The following is an 18872-nucleotide window of genomic DNA, read 5'->3' on the forward strand; positions in this document are numbered from 1 at the left end:
ATACTGCACACAGTGCACAGATAGATCATATAGTGCCATACAGCATCCATATACTGCACACAGCGCACAGATAGATCATATAGTGCCATACAGCATCCATATACTGCACATAGTGCACAGATAGATCATATAGTGCCATACAGCATCCATATACTGCACACAGTGCACAGATAGATCATATAGTTCCATACAGCGTCCATATACTGCACACAGTGCACAGATAGATCATATAGTGCCATACAGCATCCATATACTGCACATAGTGCACAGATAGATCATATAGCGCCATACAGCATCCATATACTGCACACAGCGCACAGATAGATCATATAGCGCCATACAGCGTCCATATACTGCACACAGTGCACAGATAGATCATATAGTGCCATACAGCGTCCATATACTGCACATAGTGCACAGATAGATCATATAGCGCCATACAGCATCCATATACTGCACACAGTGCACAGATAGATCATATAGTTCCATACAGCGTCCATATACTGCACACAGCGCACAGATAGATCATATAGCGCCATACAGCATCCATATACTGCACACAGCGCACAGAGAGATCATATAGCGCCATACAGCGTCCATATACTGCCCACAGCGCACAGATAGATCATATAGCGCCATACAGCATCCATATACTGCACACAGCGCACAGATAGATCATCTAGTGCCATACAGCATCCATATACTGCACACAGTGCAAAGATAGATCATATAGTGCCATACAGCATCCATATACTGCACACAGCGCACAGATAGATCATCTAGTGCCATACAGCGTCCATATACTGTATCTCACAGAAGTCAGTGCACCCCTATATACAGTATCTCACAGAAGTCAGTGCACCCCTATATACAGTATCTCGCAGAAGTCAGTGCACCCCTATATACAGTATCTCACAGAAGTCAGTGCACCCCTATATACAGTATCTCACAGAAGTCAGTGCACCCCTATATACAGTATCTCACAGAAGTCAGTGCACCCCTATATACAGTATCTCACAGAAGTCAGTGCACCCCTATATACAGTATCTGACAAAAGTCAGTGTACCCCTATATTCAGTATCTCACAGAAGTCATTACACCCCTATATACAGTATCTCACAGAAGTCAGTACACCCATATATACAGTATCTCACAGAAGTCAGTGCACCCCTATATACAGTATCTCACAGAAGTCAGTGCACCCCTATATACAGTATCTCACAGAAGTCAGTGCACCCATATATACAGTATCTCACAGAAGTCAGTGCACCCCTATATACAGTATCTCACAGAAGTCAGTGCACCCCTATATACAGTATCTCACAGAAGTCAGTGCACCCCTATATACAGTATCTGACAAAAGTCAGTGTACCCCTATATTCAGTATCTCACAGAAGTCATTACACCCCTATATACAGTATCTCACAGAAGTCAGTACACCCATATATACAGTATCTCACAGAAGTCAGTGCACCCCTATATACAGTATCTCACAGAAGTCAGTGCACCCCTATATACAGTATCTCACAGAAGTCAGTGCACCCATATATACAGTATCTCACAGAAGTCAGTGCACCCCTATATACAGTATCTCACAGAAGTCAGTGCACCCCTATATACAGTATCTCACAGAAGTCAGTGCACCCCTATATACAGTATCTGACAAAAGTCAGTGTACCCCTATATTCAGTATCTCACAGAAGTCATTACACCCCTATATACAGTATCTCACAGAAGTCAGTGCACCCCTATATACAGTATCTCTCAGAAGTCAGTGCACCCCTATATACAGTATCTCACAGAAGTCAGTGCACCCCTATATTCAGTATCTCACAGAAGGCAGTGCACCCCTATATTCAGTATCTCACAGAAGTCATTACACCCCTATATACAGTATCTCACAAAAGTCATTACACCCCTATATACAGTATCTCACAGAAGTCAGTGCACCCCTATATTCAGTATCTCACAGAAGTCAGTGCACCCCTATATACAGTATCTCACAAAAGTCATTACACCCCTATATACAGTATCTCACAGAAGTCAGTGCACCCCTATATACAGTATCTCTCAGAAGTCAGTGCACCCCTATATTCAGTATCTCACAGAAGTCAGTGCACCCCTATATTCAGTATCTCACAGAAGTCATTACACCCCTATATACAGTATCTCACAGAGGTCAGTACACCCCTATATACAGTATCTCACAGAAGTCAGTGCACCCCTATACACAGTATCTCACAAAAGTCAGTACACCCCTATATACAGTGTCTCACAGTAGTCAGTGCACCCCTATATACAGTATCACAGAAGTCAGTGCACCCCTATATTCAGTATCTCACAGTAGTCAGTACACCCCTATATACAGTATCTCACAGAAGTCAGTGCACCCCTATATACAGTATCTTACAGAAGTCAGTGCACCCCTATATACAGTATCTCACAGAAGTCAGGGCACCCCTATATACAGTATATCACAGAAGTCAGTGCACCCCTATACACAGTATCTCACAAAAGGCATTACACCCCTATATACAGTATCTCACAGAAGTCAGTACACACCTATATACGGTATCTCGCAGAAGTCAGTGCACCCCTATATACAGTATCTCTCAGAAGTCAGTGCACCCCTATATTCAGTATCTCACAGAAGTCAGTGCACCCCTATATTCAGTATCTCACAGAAGTCATTACACCCCTATATACAGTATAACAGAAGTCATTACACCCCTATATACAGTAAATCACAGAAGTCAGTACACCCTTATATACAGTAAATCACAGAAGTCAGTACACCCCTATATACAGTATCTCACAGAAGTCAGTGCACCCCTATATACAGTATAACAGAAGTCATTACACCCCTATATACAGTAAATCACAGAAGTCAGTACACCCCTATATACAGTATCTCACAGAAGTCAGTGCACCCCTATATACAGTATCTCACAGAAGTCAGTGCACCCCTATATACAGTATCTCACAGAAGTCAGTGCACCCCTATATACAGTATCTCTCAGAAGTCAGTGCACCCCTATATACAGTATCTCACAGAAGTCAGTGCACCCCTATATACAGTATCTCACAGAAGTCAGTGCACCCCTATATACAGTATCTCTCAGAAGTCAGTGCACCCCTATATTCAGTATCTCACAGAAGTCAGTGCACCCCTATATTCAGTATCTCACAGAAGTCATTACACCCCTATATACAGTATCTCTCAGAAGTCAGTGCACCCCTATACACAGTATCTCACAAAAGTCATTACACCCCTATATACAGTATCTCACAGAAGTCAGTACACACCTATATACAGTATCTCTCAGAAGTCAGTGCACCCCTATATTCAGTATCTCACAGAAGTCAGTGCACCCCTATATTCAGTATCTCACAGAAGTCATTACACCCCTATATACAGTATATCACAGAGGTCAGTACACCCCTATATACAGTATCTTTCAGAAGTCAGTGCACCCCTATACACAGTATCTCACAAAAGTCAGTGCACCCCTATATACAGTGTCTCACAGTAGTCAGTGCACCGCTATATACAGTATCACAGAAGTCAGTGCACCCCTATATACAGTATCTCACAGTAGTCAGTACACCCCTATATACAGTATCTCACAGAAGTCAGTGAACCCCTATATACAGTATCTTACAGAAGTCAGTGCCCCCCTATATTCAGTATCTCACAGAAGTCAGTGCACCCCTATATTCAGTATCTCACAGAAGTCATTACACCCCTATATACAGTATCTCACAGAGGTCAGTACACCCCTATATACAGTATCTCACAGAAGTCAGTGCACCCCTATACACAGTATCTCACAAAAGTCAGTGCACCCCTATATACAGTATCTCACAGAAGTCAGTGCACCCCTATATACAGTGTCTCACAGTAGTCAGTGCACCCCTATATACAGTATTACAGAAGTCAGTGCACCCCTTTATACAGTATCTCACAGAAGTCAGTGCACCCCTATATACAGTATCTCACAGAAGTCAGTGCACCCCTATATACAGTATCTCACAGAAGTCAGTGCACCGCTATATACAGTATCTCACAGAAGTCAGTGCACCCCTATATACAGTATCTCACAGAAGTCAGTGCACCCCTATATACAGTATATCACAGAAGTCAGTGCACCGCTATATACAGTATCTCACAGAAGTCAGTGCACCCCTATATACAGTATATCACAGAAGTCAGTGCACCCCTATATACAGTATTTCACAGAAGTCAGTACACCCCTATATACAGTATCTCTCAGAAGTCAGTGCACCCCTATATACAGTATCACACAGAAGTCAGTACACCCCTATATACAGTATCTCACAGAAGTCAGTGCACCCCTATATACAGTATCTCACAGTAGTCAGTGCACCCCTATATACAGTATCTCACCGAAGTCAGTGCACCCCTATATACAGCATCTCACAGAAGTCAGCGCACCCCTATATACAGTCTCTCCCAGAAGTCAGTGCACCCCTATATACAGTATCTCACAGAAGTCAGTGCACCCCTATATACAGTATCTCACAGAAGTCAGTGCACCTCTATATACAGTATCTCACAGAAGTCAGTGCACCCCTATATACAGTATTACACAGAAGTCAGTACACCCCTATATACAGTATCTCACAGAAGTCAGTGCACCCCTATATACAGTATCTCACAGTAGTCAGTGCACCCCTATATACAGTGTCTCACAGAAGTCAGTGCACCCCTATATACAGTCTCTCCCAGAAGTCAGTGCACCCCTAAATACAGTATATCACAGAAGTCAGTGCACCCCTATATACAGTATCTCACAGAAGTCAGTGCACCTCTATATACAGTATCTCACAGAAGTCAGTGCACCTCTATATACAGTATCTCCCAGAAGTCAGTGCACCCCTATATACAGTATCTCACAAAAGTCAGTGCACCCCTATATACAGTATATCACAGAAGTCAGTGCACCCCTATATACAGTATTTCACAGAAGTCAGTACACCCCTATATACAGTATCTCACAGAAGTCAGTGCACCCCTATATACAGTATCACACAGAAGTCAGTACACCCCTATATACAGTATCTCACAGAAGTCAGTGCACCCCTATATACAGTATCTCACAGTAGTCAGTGCACCCCTATATACAGTGTCTCACAGAAGTCAGTGCACCCCTATATACAGTCTCTCCCAGAAGTCAGTGCACCCCTATATACAGTATCTCACAGAAGTCAGTGCACCCCTATATACAGTATCTCACAGAAGTCAGTGCACCTCTATATACAGTATCTCACAAAAGTCAGTGCACCCCTATATACAGTATCACACAGAAGTCAGTACACCCCTATATACAGTATCTCACAGAAGTCAGTGCACCCCTATATACAGTATCTCACAGTAGTCAGTGCACCCCTATATACAGTGTCTCACAGAAGTCAGTGCACCCCTATATACAGTCTCTCCCAGAAGTCAGTGCACCCCTATATACAGTATCTCACAGAAGTCAGTGCACCCCTATATACAGTATCTCACAGAAGTTAGTGCACCCCTATATACAGTATAACAGAAGTCAGTGCACCCCTATATACAGTATCTCACAGTAGTCAGTGCACCCCTATATACAGTCTCTCACAGAAGTCAGTGCACCCCTATATACAGTATCACAGAAGTCATTACACCCCTATATACTGTGTCTCACAGAAGTCAGTGCACCCCTATATACAGTCTCTCACAGAAGTCATTACACCCCTATATACAGTATCTCACAGAAGTCAGTGCACCCCTATATACAGTCTCTCACAGAAGTCAGTACACCCCTATATACAGTATCTCACAGAAGTCAGTGCACCCCTATATACAGTATCTCACAGTAGTCAGTGCACCCCTATATACAGTGTCTCACAGAAGTCAGTGCACCCCTATATACCGTATCACAGAAGTCAGTGCACCCCTATATACAGTATCTCACAGACATCATTACACCCCTATATACAGTATCTCACAGAAGTCAGTGCACCCCTATATACAGTCTCTCACAGAAGTCATTACACCCCTATATACAGTCTCTCACAGAAGTCAGTGCACCCCTCCCTATACACAGTATCTCACAGAAGTCAGTACACCCTTATATACAGTATCTCACAGAAGTCAGTGCACCCCTATATACAGTATCTCACAGAAGTCAGTGCACCCCTATATACAGTATCTCACAGAAGTCAGTGCACCCCTATATACAGTATCTCACAGAAGTCAGTACACCCCTATATACAGTATCACACAGAAGTCAGTACACCCCTATATACAGTATCTCACAGAAGTCAGTGCACCCCTATATACAGTATCTCACAGAAGTCAGTACACCCCTATATACAGTATCTCACAGAAGTCAGTGCACCCCTATATACAGTATAACAGAAGTCAGTGCACCCCTATATACAGTATCTCACAGAAGTCAGTGCACCCCTATATACAGTATCTCACAGAAGTCAGTGCACCCCTATATACAGTATAACAGAAGTCAGTGCACCCCTATATACAGTATCTCACAGTAGTCAGTGCACCCCTATATACAGTGTCTCACAGAAGTCAGTGCACCCCTATATACCGTATCACAGAAGTCAGTGCACCCCTATATACAGTATCTCACAGACATCATTACACCCCTATATACAGTATCTCACAGAAGTCAGTGCACCCCTATATACAGTCTCTCACAGAAGTCATTACACCCCTATATACAGTCTCTCACAGAAGTCAGTGCACCCCTCCCTATACACAGTATCTCACAGAAGTCAGTGCACCCCTATATACAGTATCTCACAGACATCATTACACCCCTATATACAGTATCTTACAGAAGTCAGTGCACCCCTATATACAGTCTCTCACAGAAGTCAGTGCACCCCTCCCTATACACAGTATCTCACAGAAGTCAGTGCACCCCTATATACAGTATCTCACAGACATCATTACACCCCTATATACAGTATCTTACAGAAGTCAGTGCACCCCTATATACAGTCTCTCACAGAAGTCAGTGCACCCCTCCCTATACACAGTATCTCACAGAAGTCAGTGCACCCCTATATACAGTATCTCACAGAAGTCAGTGCACCCCTATATACAGTATCTCACAGAAGTCAGTACACCCCTGATCTATGGGACCTCACCTCCGATGTGGGACCTCAGAAACCACTGACAGTTCACACACATCTACTGTTACTGAATGTACTGTGAATGTATGAATTGTCTTTTTAATAATAAATATTTGCATGGTGAACATTATGGATTTATAAATTGTGATTCCTGCATGCGTGTGCCTTCCGATAGTAGCATTAATGGCGGTGTGCTGAGGTATTTTGAGGGCACGCCTGTTATACAAGCCGCCCACTGACTACGTTACATTGTATCACAGGGTCAGTCCTTCAGTGCTGTCCGAGGAAAAGATAGGAGAAAATATTTACAAAAATGTCAGGGGTGTTCGACAACAAGCAAACTCCATGTAGTCTGGTCCCGCGGTCCTACTATTCTCCATGTAGTCTGGTCCTGCGGTCCTACTATTCTCCATGTAGTCTGGTCCTGCAGTCCTACTATTCTCCATGTAGTCTGGTCCTGCGGTCCTACTATTCTCCATGTCGTCTGGTCCCGCGGTCCTACTATTCTCCATGTAGTCTGGTCCTGCGGTCCTACTATTCTCCATGTAGTCTGGTCCCGCGGTCCTACTATTCTCCATGTAGTCTGGTCCTGCGGTCCTACTATTCTCCATGTAGTCTGGTCCTGCGGTCCTACTATTCTCCATGTAGTCTGGTCCTGCGGTCCTACTATTCTCCATGTAGTCTGGTCTCGCAGTCCTACTATTCTCCATGTAGTCTGGTCCCGCGGTCCTACTATTCTCCATGTAGTCTGGTCCCGCGGTCCTACTATTCTCCATGTAGTCTGGTCCCGCGGTCCTACTATTCTCCATGTAGTCTGGTCCCGCGGTCCTACTATTCTCCATGTAGTCTGGTCCCGCGGTCCTACTATTCTCCATGTTGTCTGGTCCTGCGGTCCTACTATTCTCCATGTAGTCTGGTCCCGCGGTCCTACTATTCTCCATGTAGTCTGGTCCCGCGGTCCTACTATTCTCCATGTAGTCTGGTCCCGCGGTCCTACTATTCTCCATGTAGTCTGGTCCCGCGGTCCTACTATTCTCCATGTAGTCTGGTCCCGCGGTCCTACTATTCTCCATGTTGTCTGGTCCCGCGGTCCTACTATTCTCCATGTAGTCTGGTCCCGCGGTCCTACTATTCTCCATGTTGTCTGGTCCCGCAATCCTACTATTCTCCATGTAGTCTGGTCCCGCAGTCCTACTATTCTCCATGTAGTCTGGTCCCGCGGTCCTACTATTCTCCATGTAGTCTGGTCCCGCGGTCCTACTATTCTCCATGTCGTCTGGTCCTGCGGTCCTACTATTCTCCATGTAGTCTGGTCCCGCGGTCCTACTATTCTCCATGTTGTCTGGTCCCGCGGTCCTACTATTCTCCATGTTGTCTGGTCCCGCGGTCCTACTATTCTCCATGTAGTCTGGTCCCGCAGTCCTACTATTCTCCATGTAGTCTGGTCCCGCGGTCCTACTATTCTCCATGTCGTCTGGTCCTGCGGTCCTACTATTCTCCATGTAGTCTGGTCCTGCAGTCCTACTATTCTCCATGTAGTCTGATCCCACGGTCCTACTATTCTCCATGTAGTCTGGTCCTGCGGTCCTACTATTCTCCATGTAGTCTGGTCCTGCGGTCCTACTATTCTCCATGTAGTCTGGTCCCGCAGTCCTACTATTCTCCATGTAGTCTGGTCCCGCGGTCCTACTATTCTCCATGTAGTCTGGTCCCGCGGTCCTACTATTCTCCATGTAGTCTGGTCCTGCGGTCCTACTATTCTCCATGTAGTCTGGTCCCGCGGTCCTACTATTCTCCATGTAGTCTGGTCCCGCGGTCCTACTATTCTCCATGTAGTCTGGTCCTGCGGTCCTACTATTCTCCATGTTGTCTGGTCCTGCGGTCCTACTATTCTCCATGTAGTCTGGTCCCGCGGTCCTACTATTCTCCATGTCGTCTGGTCCTGCGGTCCTACTATTCTCCATGTAGTCTGGTCCTACTATTCTCCATGTAGTCTGGTCCTGCGGTCCTACTATTCTCCATGTAGTCTGGTCCTGCGGTCCTACTATTCTCCATGTAGTCTGGTCCTGCGGTCCTACTATTCTCCATGTAGTCTGGTCCCGCGGTCCTACTATTCTCCATGTAGTCTGGTCCTGCGGTCCTACTATTCTCCATGTAGTCTGGTCCTGCGGTCCTACTATTCTCCATGTAGTCTGGTCCCGCGGTCCTACTATTCTCCATGTAGTCTGGTCCCGCGGTCCTACTATTCTCCATGTAGTCTGGTCCTGCGGTCCTACTATTCTCCATGTAGTCTGGTCCTGCAGTCCTACTATTCTCCATGTAGTCTGGTCCTACTATTCTCCATGTAATCTGGTCCTACTATTCTCCATGTAGTCTGGTCCTGCGGTCCTACTATTCTCCATGTAGTCTGATCCCACGGTCCTACTATTCTCCATGTAGTCTGGTCTGATCGCTCGCTGGTCAGGACGAGCCCCCTATAGACTGGGCCGTCAGCTCGGCTGCTCATATATAGCACTGTGACACCAGTACGTGTCACCGTAGGGCAGGTTTACGAAGCGGGACGCCCCAGGTCGTGTGCCCCCTATAATCCCGCCCCCCGGGAACTCACCACAGTGACTGCGTCGTTGAGCAGAGATTCTCCGAACACCAGGATATAAAGCTTTTCATTCACGTGAATCTCCTCAAACACCGACAAAATGGAGACTGGATCGACGGCGGCGATGAGACTACCGAACCACAGGGCGTGCATCAGCGAGAGGTCTGCCACGCCCAACGCCCGCACCTGACATATGCCGTAGAGGGACAGTCCGATAGCAGCAACGTTCCACAGGGTCCCCAGGACGGCGTACAACAGGATGGGGCCCAAGTTGTCAAAGAAGGGGCGAATAGGGAGAAAGTAACCGGCGTCCAGGACGATGGGCGGCAGGAGGTAGAGGAAGAAGACGCTGCTGTTCACCTCCGGGACCTCGTGGTTCATAACCGTGATGATCCCCCCAAAGATGAGGCCCAAGATGAGGAGGACGCAGCTCTCCGGGACCACCGAGCGGGCTCTGGGGGAGAAGTGGAAACCTGCAGAGATAAGAAGGACACTGGATCAGCTCCTCCCCCCACAGCTGGGGGCTTGTTACAGTGTGTCAGTGCAGCTAAGAGCTTCAACCTAGACTCCAGGACAGGATAGAGACTTATGTGGCTGCACTGATACATTGCAACAAGCCCTCAGCTAAGAGAAGTGTTAGGCCTCGACAGATCCTGCACCCCTCCGCTTCTATACCTATCTGCGTCCTACGCATGTGCCCCATCCCCCTACTGTGCCTGGGTATAACGGTGAATGTCAGCATTCACTGACTGCAAGCAGAGATCTTGACAATGAGGAGGAATTGCAACACAAAGTCTATTACAAGGACACAGAACTTCTACATTTATGAATCTTTCTGCAGAAGACCGAACAGCAAGCAGAGATCTGGGATGGGGCCCCAGGGCCACTAGTCCACCCCCTCCCCCTCCTCACCCGCCGGCACCTCTGGGTGTCATCCCTGGAGAAGTGTCACCTCTTACCAATCTTAGCGAGTGACGCCAGCAAAATGGCCAGGGTGATCTCGAAGGGCACCTGCACATGGTGGTACGCCAGGGAGAAGATCTGATGGCCGGACGAGTTCACCTCCATGGGGGAAGCAAACAACAGCTGAGCGCAGAAGAGCAGCACTCCCATCATCTTCATGCCTTCGCCTCCTGTGTTCAGACTGACTCCGGAGGGGAGATCAGCGGTGCAGCATCCCATCTAATATCCCTGGAACTTCTCCAACAGAAGCCTCAGATCCGGAAAATTCCACAAGTCATGAAAAGAAAACCATTATCTCCTGGATTTAATGACACGATGAAGCGAGTGCTCCAGCTCTGCGGCCAAATGGGGTGAGTGCACACTAATAGCACACAACTGGCACAGGGCGGGCACCGCCACATAACAGGCAGTATAGAGAGGGGTCTGCATACAGGGTGGTGCACTGGAGTCCTGGCTGTGAGCCGCAGCCATGTTAGTATGACAGCGGGCAGATCACAACCCCCATCATCTCCACTGAGACACCAGCTATGTGAGCAGACAATATGTTGAAAGCAAAGCCATAAATCAGTGCTGGCGCTCCCTGCTGGGTGATCACTGATAGTGCACCTACTGGACCGTCAGTAATGGAGCCCCCTACTGGACCATTAGTAATGGAGCCCCCTACTGGACCGTCAGTATTGGAGCCCCCTACTGGACCGTCAGTAATGGAGCCCCCTACTGGACCGTCAGTAATGGGGCCCCCGACTGGACCATCAGTAATGGGGCCCCCTACTGGACCGTCAGTAATGGGGCCCCCTACTGGACCATCAGTAATGGGGCCCCCTACTGGACCGTCAGTAATGGGGCCCCCTACTGGACCGTCAGTAATGGGGCCCCCTACTGGACCGTCAGTAATGGGGCCCCCTACTGGACCGTCAGTAATGGGGCCCCCTACTGGACCGTCTGTAATGGGGCCCCCTACTGGACCGTCTGTAATGGGGCCCCCTACTGGACCGTCTGTAATGGGGCCCCCTACTGGACCGTCTGTAATGGGGCCCCCTACTGGACCGTCTGTAATGGGGCCCCCTACTGGACCGTCTGTAATGGGGCCCCCTACTGGACCGTCTGTAATGGGGCCCCCTACTGGACCGTCAGTAATGGGGCCCCCTACTGGACCGTCAGTAATGGGGCCCCCTACTGGACCGTCAGTAATGGGGCCCCCTACTGGACCGTCAGTAATGGGGCCCCCTACTGGACCATTAGTAATGGAGCCCCCTACTGGACTGTCGGTAACACTGCCCCCTACTGGACCATCAGTAACACTGCCCCCTACTGGACCATCAGTAACACTGCCCCCTACTGGACCATCAGTAATTGAGCCCCCTACTGGACCGTCAGTAATGGAGCCCCCTACTGGACCGTCAGTAATGGGGCCCCCTACTGGACCGTCAGTAATGGGGCCCCCTACTGGACCGTCAGTAATGGGGCCCCTTACTGGACCGTCAGTAATGGGGCCCCCTACTGGACCTCCAAAGTCAGCAGACAATATCCGAAGTACTTGCTTCAGCAGAACACAGGTCCAGTGAAAAGATATCACACAAGTGAAGATACTCAAGCGAGAGAGAGATACAGCTCAAATGAAAAGTATAATCCGCACCCTACAAAGGAGGAGGGGTGATTTAAAGGCAGAGAAATCAAACACAGGAGGGACAGCTGGGAGGAAGGAAACAGAAAGTAAAGACCTCATCACAGGGGCGGAGAAACAGAGCAGAGAGAACTCCTCCAAGCTCTAGTAGTGACATCATCACAGGGGTGGAGAAACAGAGCTGTGAGAACGTCTCAAAGCTCTGGTAGTGACAGTACCCCCCCACCTCTACGGGTTGACTCCGGACACCCAGGACCCACCTTCTCAGGATGAGCCCTATGAAATGCCCTGATGAGGCGAGTGGCTTTAATGTCCGACACCGGAACCCACATCCTCTCCTCAGGACCATAACCCTTCCAATGAACGAAGTACTGAAGAGAACCGCGGACAATGCGAGAGTCTACAATTCTGGAAACCTCAAACTCCAGATTGCCATCAACCAAAATCGGAGGAGGAGGCAAAGAGGAGGGTACCGTGGACTGGACATATGGTTTTAAGAGAGATCTGTGAAATACATTATGTATCTTCCAAACCCGTGGAAGATCAAGACGGAAGGCAACAGGATTGACGACTGACAAGATTTTATAAGGCCCAATAAACTTGGGACCCAATTTCCAAGAGGGAACCTTCAGTTTAATATTTCTTGTAGACAACCACACCAGATCACCCACATTCAGGTCCGGACCAGGCACACGTCTCTTATCAGCCACGCGCTTATATCTCTCACTCATCCTCTTCAGATTACCCTGAATCTTTTGCCAAATGGTAGACAAAGACGAGGAAAATCTCTCCTCCTCAGGTAAACCAGAAAGAGCCCCTCCCGAGAATGTCCCAAACTGCGGATGGAACCCATATGCACCAAAGAATGGTGACTTATCAGAAGATTCCTGACGACGGTTGTTCAGAGCAAACTCAGCAAGAGGGAGAAATGAACACCAATCCTCCTGGTTCTCTGCCACAAAACAGCGCAAATATGTCTCCAGATTCTGATTGAGGCGCTCAGTCTGACCATTCGACTGCGGGTGAAAAGCAGAAGAGAAGGACAGCCGAACCCCCAGGCGAGAACAGAAAGCCTTCCAGAATCTGGACACAAACTGCGTGCCTCTATCGGAAACAATATCAGAGGGAATGCCGTGCAATTTAACAATATGGTCGACAAAAGCTTGCGCCAATGTTTTAGCATTGGGTAAACCAGGGAAGGGTACGAAATGAGCCATCTTGCTAAAACGGTCCACCACCACCAGGATCACCGACTTCCCTGAGGAACGAGGAAGATCCGTGATAAAGTCCATGGACAGGTGTGTCCAAGGACGGGAAGGTATGGGTAACGGGAGAAGGGGACCTGAAGGCCGTGAACGAGGGACCTTAGCGCGAGCGCACGTCTCACAAGCAGCCACAAAACCCTCCACCGACTTACGAAGAGCCGGCCACCAAAATCTCCGAGCAATGAGATCTACCGTGGCTCTACTCCCGGGGTGACCAGCAAGAACAGTATCATGATGCTCCTTGAAGAGTTTGTGACGTAACTCAGGAGGCACAAACAACTTCCCAGAAGGACAACGGGCAGGTGCCTCAGTCTGGGAAGCCTGGACCTCGGCCTCCAAATCAGAATACAGAGCAGAAACAACTACCCCCTCCGCCAAAATGGGACCCGGGTCCTCGGAGTTTCCTCCTCCCGGAAAACAGCGAGAGAGAGCATCAGCCTTCACATTTTTGATCCCAGGGCGGAATGTAACGACAAAATTGAATCTGGAGAAGAACAGAGACCATCTGGCCTGTCTCGGATTCATACGCCTGGCCGACTCCAAGTACACCAGATTCTTATTGTCGGTAAAAACGGTGATAGGGTGCCTGGCCCCCTCCAACCAATGGCGCCATTCCTCGAAAGCCAACTTGATGGCCAACAACTCCCTATCTCCCACATCATAGTTTTTCTCTGCCGGGGAGAGTTTTTTTTAGAGAAAAAGGCACAGGGTCGCCATTTGGCAGGAGAAGGGCCCTGGGACAAAACCGCACCCACACCCACCTCGGAAGCATCCACCTCAACAATAAAAGGTAAGGAAACATCGGGATGCACCAAGACGGGAGCAGACGCAAAACTCTCTTTAATTTTAGAAAAAGCTGCAAGCGCCTCCTCCGACCAAGAGGAAAAATCCGCCCTCTTTTTTGTCATGTCAGTGAGGGGTTTGACAACAGAGGAATAATTCAAAATGAACTTTCTGTAATAGTTCACAAAACCCAGAAAGCGCATCAATGCCTTCTGATTCTCAGGAAGCTCCCAATCAAGTACAGCATGGACCTTCTCCGGATCCATGCGAAAACCAGAAGCAGAGAGGAGAAAACCCAGAAATTGAATCTCCGATACCATAAAAAGACATTTCTCCAGCTTGGCGTACAATTTATTTTCCCGCAGAATCCGCAGAACCTGAAAAAGATGATCCTGATGGGTCTGAACATCAGGGGAAAAAAATCAAAATATCATCAAGATACACCAATACAAATTTCCCCATTAAATGGTAGAAAATACTGTTAACAAAATCCTGAAAGACGGCCGGAGCATTCATCAGGCCGAAAGGCATAACGAGATTCTCGAAATGCCCGTAAGGGGTATTAAAGGCCGTTTTCCATTCATCCCCCTCTCTGACCCTGACCAGGTTGTACGCGCCTCTCAAATCCAATTTGGAAAAAACCTTGGCCCCAACAATTTGGTTGAAGAGGTCCGGGATCAGAGGAAGGGGATAGGGATCGCGAATCGTGATACGGTTCAGCTCCCTAAAATCTAGGCAAGGTCTCAGAGAGCCATCTTTTTTTTTAACAAAAAAAAACCCGCGGCCACAGGTGACTTTGAGGGACGAATATGCCCCTTCTCGAGACTCTCAGAGATATAAGTTCGCATTGCGATTCTTTCCGGTTGTGAGAGATTGTAGAGGCGTGCTTTTGGCAGCTTGGCGCCGGGAATGAGGTTAATGGGACAGTCAAACTCCCGGTGAGGAGGTAGCTCCTGAACACCGCTCTCGGAAAACACGTCCGAGAAATCAGAGAGAAATGATGGCACCGTTTTAGTAGACACCTCTGCAAAAGTCGCTGTGAGACAATTCTCTCTACAAAAGTCACTCCACTCATTTATTTGCCTTCCTTGCCAATCAATAGTGGGGTTATGTCTAGTGAGCCAGGGTAACCCCAAAACTAGAGGAGAAGGCAATCCGTTAAGGACAAAACAAGATATATCCTCTACATGAGTGTCACCTACCGCTAACCGGATATTGTGAACAATGCCCTTCAGAGATCTCTGCGAGAGTGGAGCAGAGTCAATAGCAAAAACAGGTATATCCTTTTCTAATGTGCAAACCTGAAAACCATGCATGGCTACAAATTGAGTGTCAATAAGATTGACGGCCGCTCCACTATCGACAAAAATTTCACAAGAAATGACTTTGCTCCCTAGCGCCACCCTGGCAGAAAGGAGAAAACGGGAACTGCAGGTCAGAGGAAAAGCATCAATTCCTACATCAACTTTGCCCAAAGTAGCAGATGAAGCACAGTTTGATGATTTACCTTTTGAGGTTTTTCTCTTATTATCACTCTTAGTACAGTTCATGAATTTCCTAGACGGACAAACATTTGCCAAATGACCTATGCCCCCACAACAAAAACACACCATACTCTGAGGACTAAATCCTCTTCTATCAGGGGCAAGTCGACCTAGCTGCATGGGCTCCTCCTCAGAGGGGACCGAGACAGGATGAGGCCCCTGCACACTGAATGAGTCCGCACCACTGCCCCTAGACTGAGAATGGCTGAACAGAGAGGTCTCGTTTCTTTCTCTTAGACGCCTGTCAAGGCGTACCGCCAATGACATGGCAGACTCTAAGGACGTTGGTCTCTCATGGAAAGCAAACGCATCTTTCAATCTCTCTGAGAGACCATGACAGAACTGACTCCGGAGTGCAGCATCATTCCAACCTGAATCAGCTGCCCATCTCCGAAATTCAGAACAATAAAGCTCCGCAGACAGTTTGTTCTGGCATAAAAAAACGTAAGTTAGATTCGGCCAGAGCAACACGATCCGGGTCATCATATATCTGCCCCAGGGCCACAAAAAATCTTTCCACGGATCGAAGGGAGGGATCCCCTGATGGCAGCGAAAAAGCCCAAGTCTGAGCATTACCCCTGAGCAGGGAGATGACAATCCTCACCCTCTGCTCCTCACTACCAGAGGAATGGGGACACAAGCAAAAATGGAGTTTGCATGCCTCCCTGAAGCGAACAAAACTCTCACTGCCCCCGGAGAACGTTTCCGGAAGTGAGACCTTTGGCTCGCAACAGACTCCATGGGCCGGAGCAGAGCCCAATGCTTGAAGCTGAGTCATAGATTGACGGAGATCCGCTACCTCCAAAGAAAGACCCTGCATGCGGTCAACCAGGTCAGAAAGCGGATTCATGTCAAAAAGGACGGTTTAGGCGGATTATAATGTCACAACTGTATGTGAGCAACTAGAGCATACACAGTAAATAGAGCCACTGACCGGACCCAAACTAGGGAGGATAAAGGGTGACCCCTGTCAGACCCTAAAAGCTCTCCCTATGCTGCTAAGCACATGTCCAGATCCAGATGGTGGATCGAGACATGCCCGCGTACCTAAGGCTGATGACCACTGTAACCCCTACAATAGTGGAAGGGGCACGGCCACCGGTGCCCTGCTCAGTATATGGACGGAACCGGGGTCACCTCGGATCCAGTCAGCAAACAAACAGAAACACACAATGTCGGAGCTTGACCGCGGACTGGATGGCAGCCTGAGAGAGCTCTCTCCTGCCGAGTACAAGCACTGGCATTAAAAACAGCATTAATTCGCCAAAATTATGGGCAAAGTTGGCAGATATCAGCCAGGGGAAGACGAAGGAGCCGCTAGGTCGAAGATGAACCAGGCAGCGGTAACGAAACTCTTTGCAAAGAGGAATACGCAATCTCCCGCCTCACAAACTAAGATGGCGCCGGAACCTCCTGAGAAGAGAGAATCGGAGGAGGAACGCCGCTCTAGCAGTGAAGATGAACAGACCCCGGACGATACACTCACCGCGGCTGTGCTAAAAAGAACCCTGACCCAGGCACTGAGACCGGTAAGGGAAGATCTTGCTGATATTAAGACTGACTTACATGCTCTGGGCTTCAGAACGGAGGCCCTTGAGACGACATGTTCAGAGCTCACTGCACACGCCACAGGCCTAGCGACCAGAACAGAGCAATTGGAAGCTCATGTAAATACGGCGTACACATTAATAGAAGACCAGGAGAATAGAAGTCGCCGTAAAAATATCAGGTTTAAGGGGTTGCCTGAATCATGGGCTAATGAGGCACTTCCTAAGGTGGCAAAATAAATATTTGTGGAGCTATTGGGGCCAGACCGAGGCCTAGGAATAGTGATAGAACGCATACATAGAGCCCTCCGCTCAAAACCAAAGCCCAGTGATCCACCGCGTGATGTAATTTGTGGACTACTCTCATTTGTGGACACAGCAGCGATACTGAGTTCGGCCAGAGAAAAGAGCCCTATCTCATATGAAGGAACCGAGATTTCTCTTTACCAGGATATCGCCCCTTCTACCCTCCAGAAGCGGCGGATGTTGCGGCCGTTATTGGAAAAATTACGGGCTAAACACCTACAATATGCCTGGCTGTTTACATTTGGGATCTCCATAATGAAAAATGAGAAGAGAGTGATCATAAAAACGCCTGCTGATCTTGAGAACGCGTGGTCTATCCTGGGTATAGAACCCATAGAGATTCCATCATGGTCGCCGGCAGTAGATCTGATAAGGTTACCACTCTTACCTCAGCTAGAGGAATGGCACACATCTTCTCGCCCTAAACCCCAGAGAATGAAGAGATCAACATCTCACAACAAGTCGCCACATCGTTGACCCAAGGACTTACTATGCTATACCTTGCTATTTCTCTCACCCTGATTTGGCACCGGACGTTTCACAGACAGCTCGATCGGAGCTGAATCGGTTCCAGTTAACATAATGGAATAGACACTTCACCTTGTTTTGGAGAAGATCGTTTGAGGCAAAGTTCCAGATGACTGCTAGCTAGGCTTATTAATGCTGATTTATCCTCTCATTCTCCTTCTTTCCCCTTTCTTTTTCCCTATTCCCTCCCCTTCCTTCCTTTCTTATTTCTCCTCCTTGGTCTTCACCTAGACGCTGGACGGCAAGACATGGAAAAAGGACTCTATTCTGGTCTGATATTTAATAATACATAAGTATAATGAATGCCCCGTATTACTAAGCTGGTAAATATGTCTGTTTGTAAGGAAGTTTTGTACACCCCTCTTTCCAACCCTTCCCTCCCCCTTTCTTTACTTTACTCTTAATTATAGACAGTTGAGAGGTAGCTGTAAGCTATAAGACTCAGGAATAGTTGTAAGAAATAAGGGTCTGTGAACATAAAGTAACACAGCTAGATAGCTCAGAAGAGATCTCATCTTATTGTCTTATACAGCTGCAGGTTAATGTCTTAGCTTAGTGTGTACC

At 47.9% G+C, this 18872-nt stretch overlaps 1 protein-coding gene across 1 annotated transcript in view; it reads right to left on the bottom strand.

Annotated features, from left to right (window-relative positions):
- The window catches only part of LOC120978217 (sodium/hydrogen exchanger 2-like), a 40894-nt gene extending 30024 nt beyond the window's left edge, over positions 1–10870 (bottom strand). The window contains exons 1-2 of the mRNA XM_040406442.1: positions 10708–10870; positions 9761–10221 (exon numbers count right to left, since the gene is read on the bottom strand). Of these exons, the coding sequence (XP_040262376.1) occupies positions 9761–10221; positions 10708–10870 (624 nt within the window). The remainder of the gene's footprint in view (positions 1–9760; positions 10222–10707) is intronic.
- Between the last annotated feature and the right edge of the window lie 8002 nt (positions 10871–18872).

This window comes from Bufo bufo, chromosome 8 (assembly GCF_905171765.1).
Source record: "Bufo bufo chromosome 8, aBufBuf1.1, whole genome shotgun sequence".
In the NCBI taxonomy this organism is placed as follows: domain Eukaryota; kingdom Metazoa; phylum Chordata; class Amphibia; order Anura; family Bufonidae; genus Bufo; species Bufo bufo.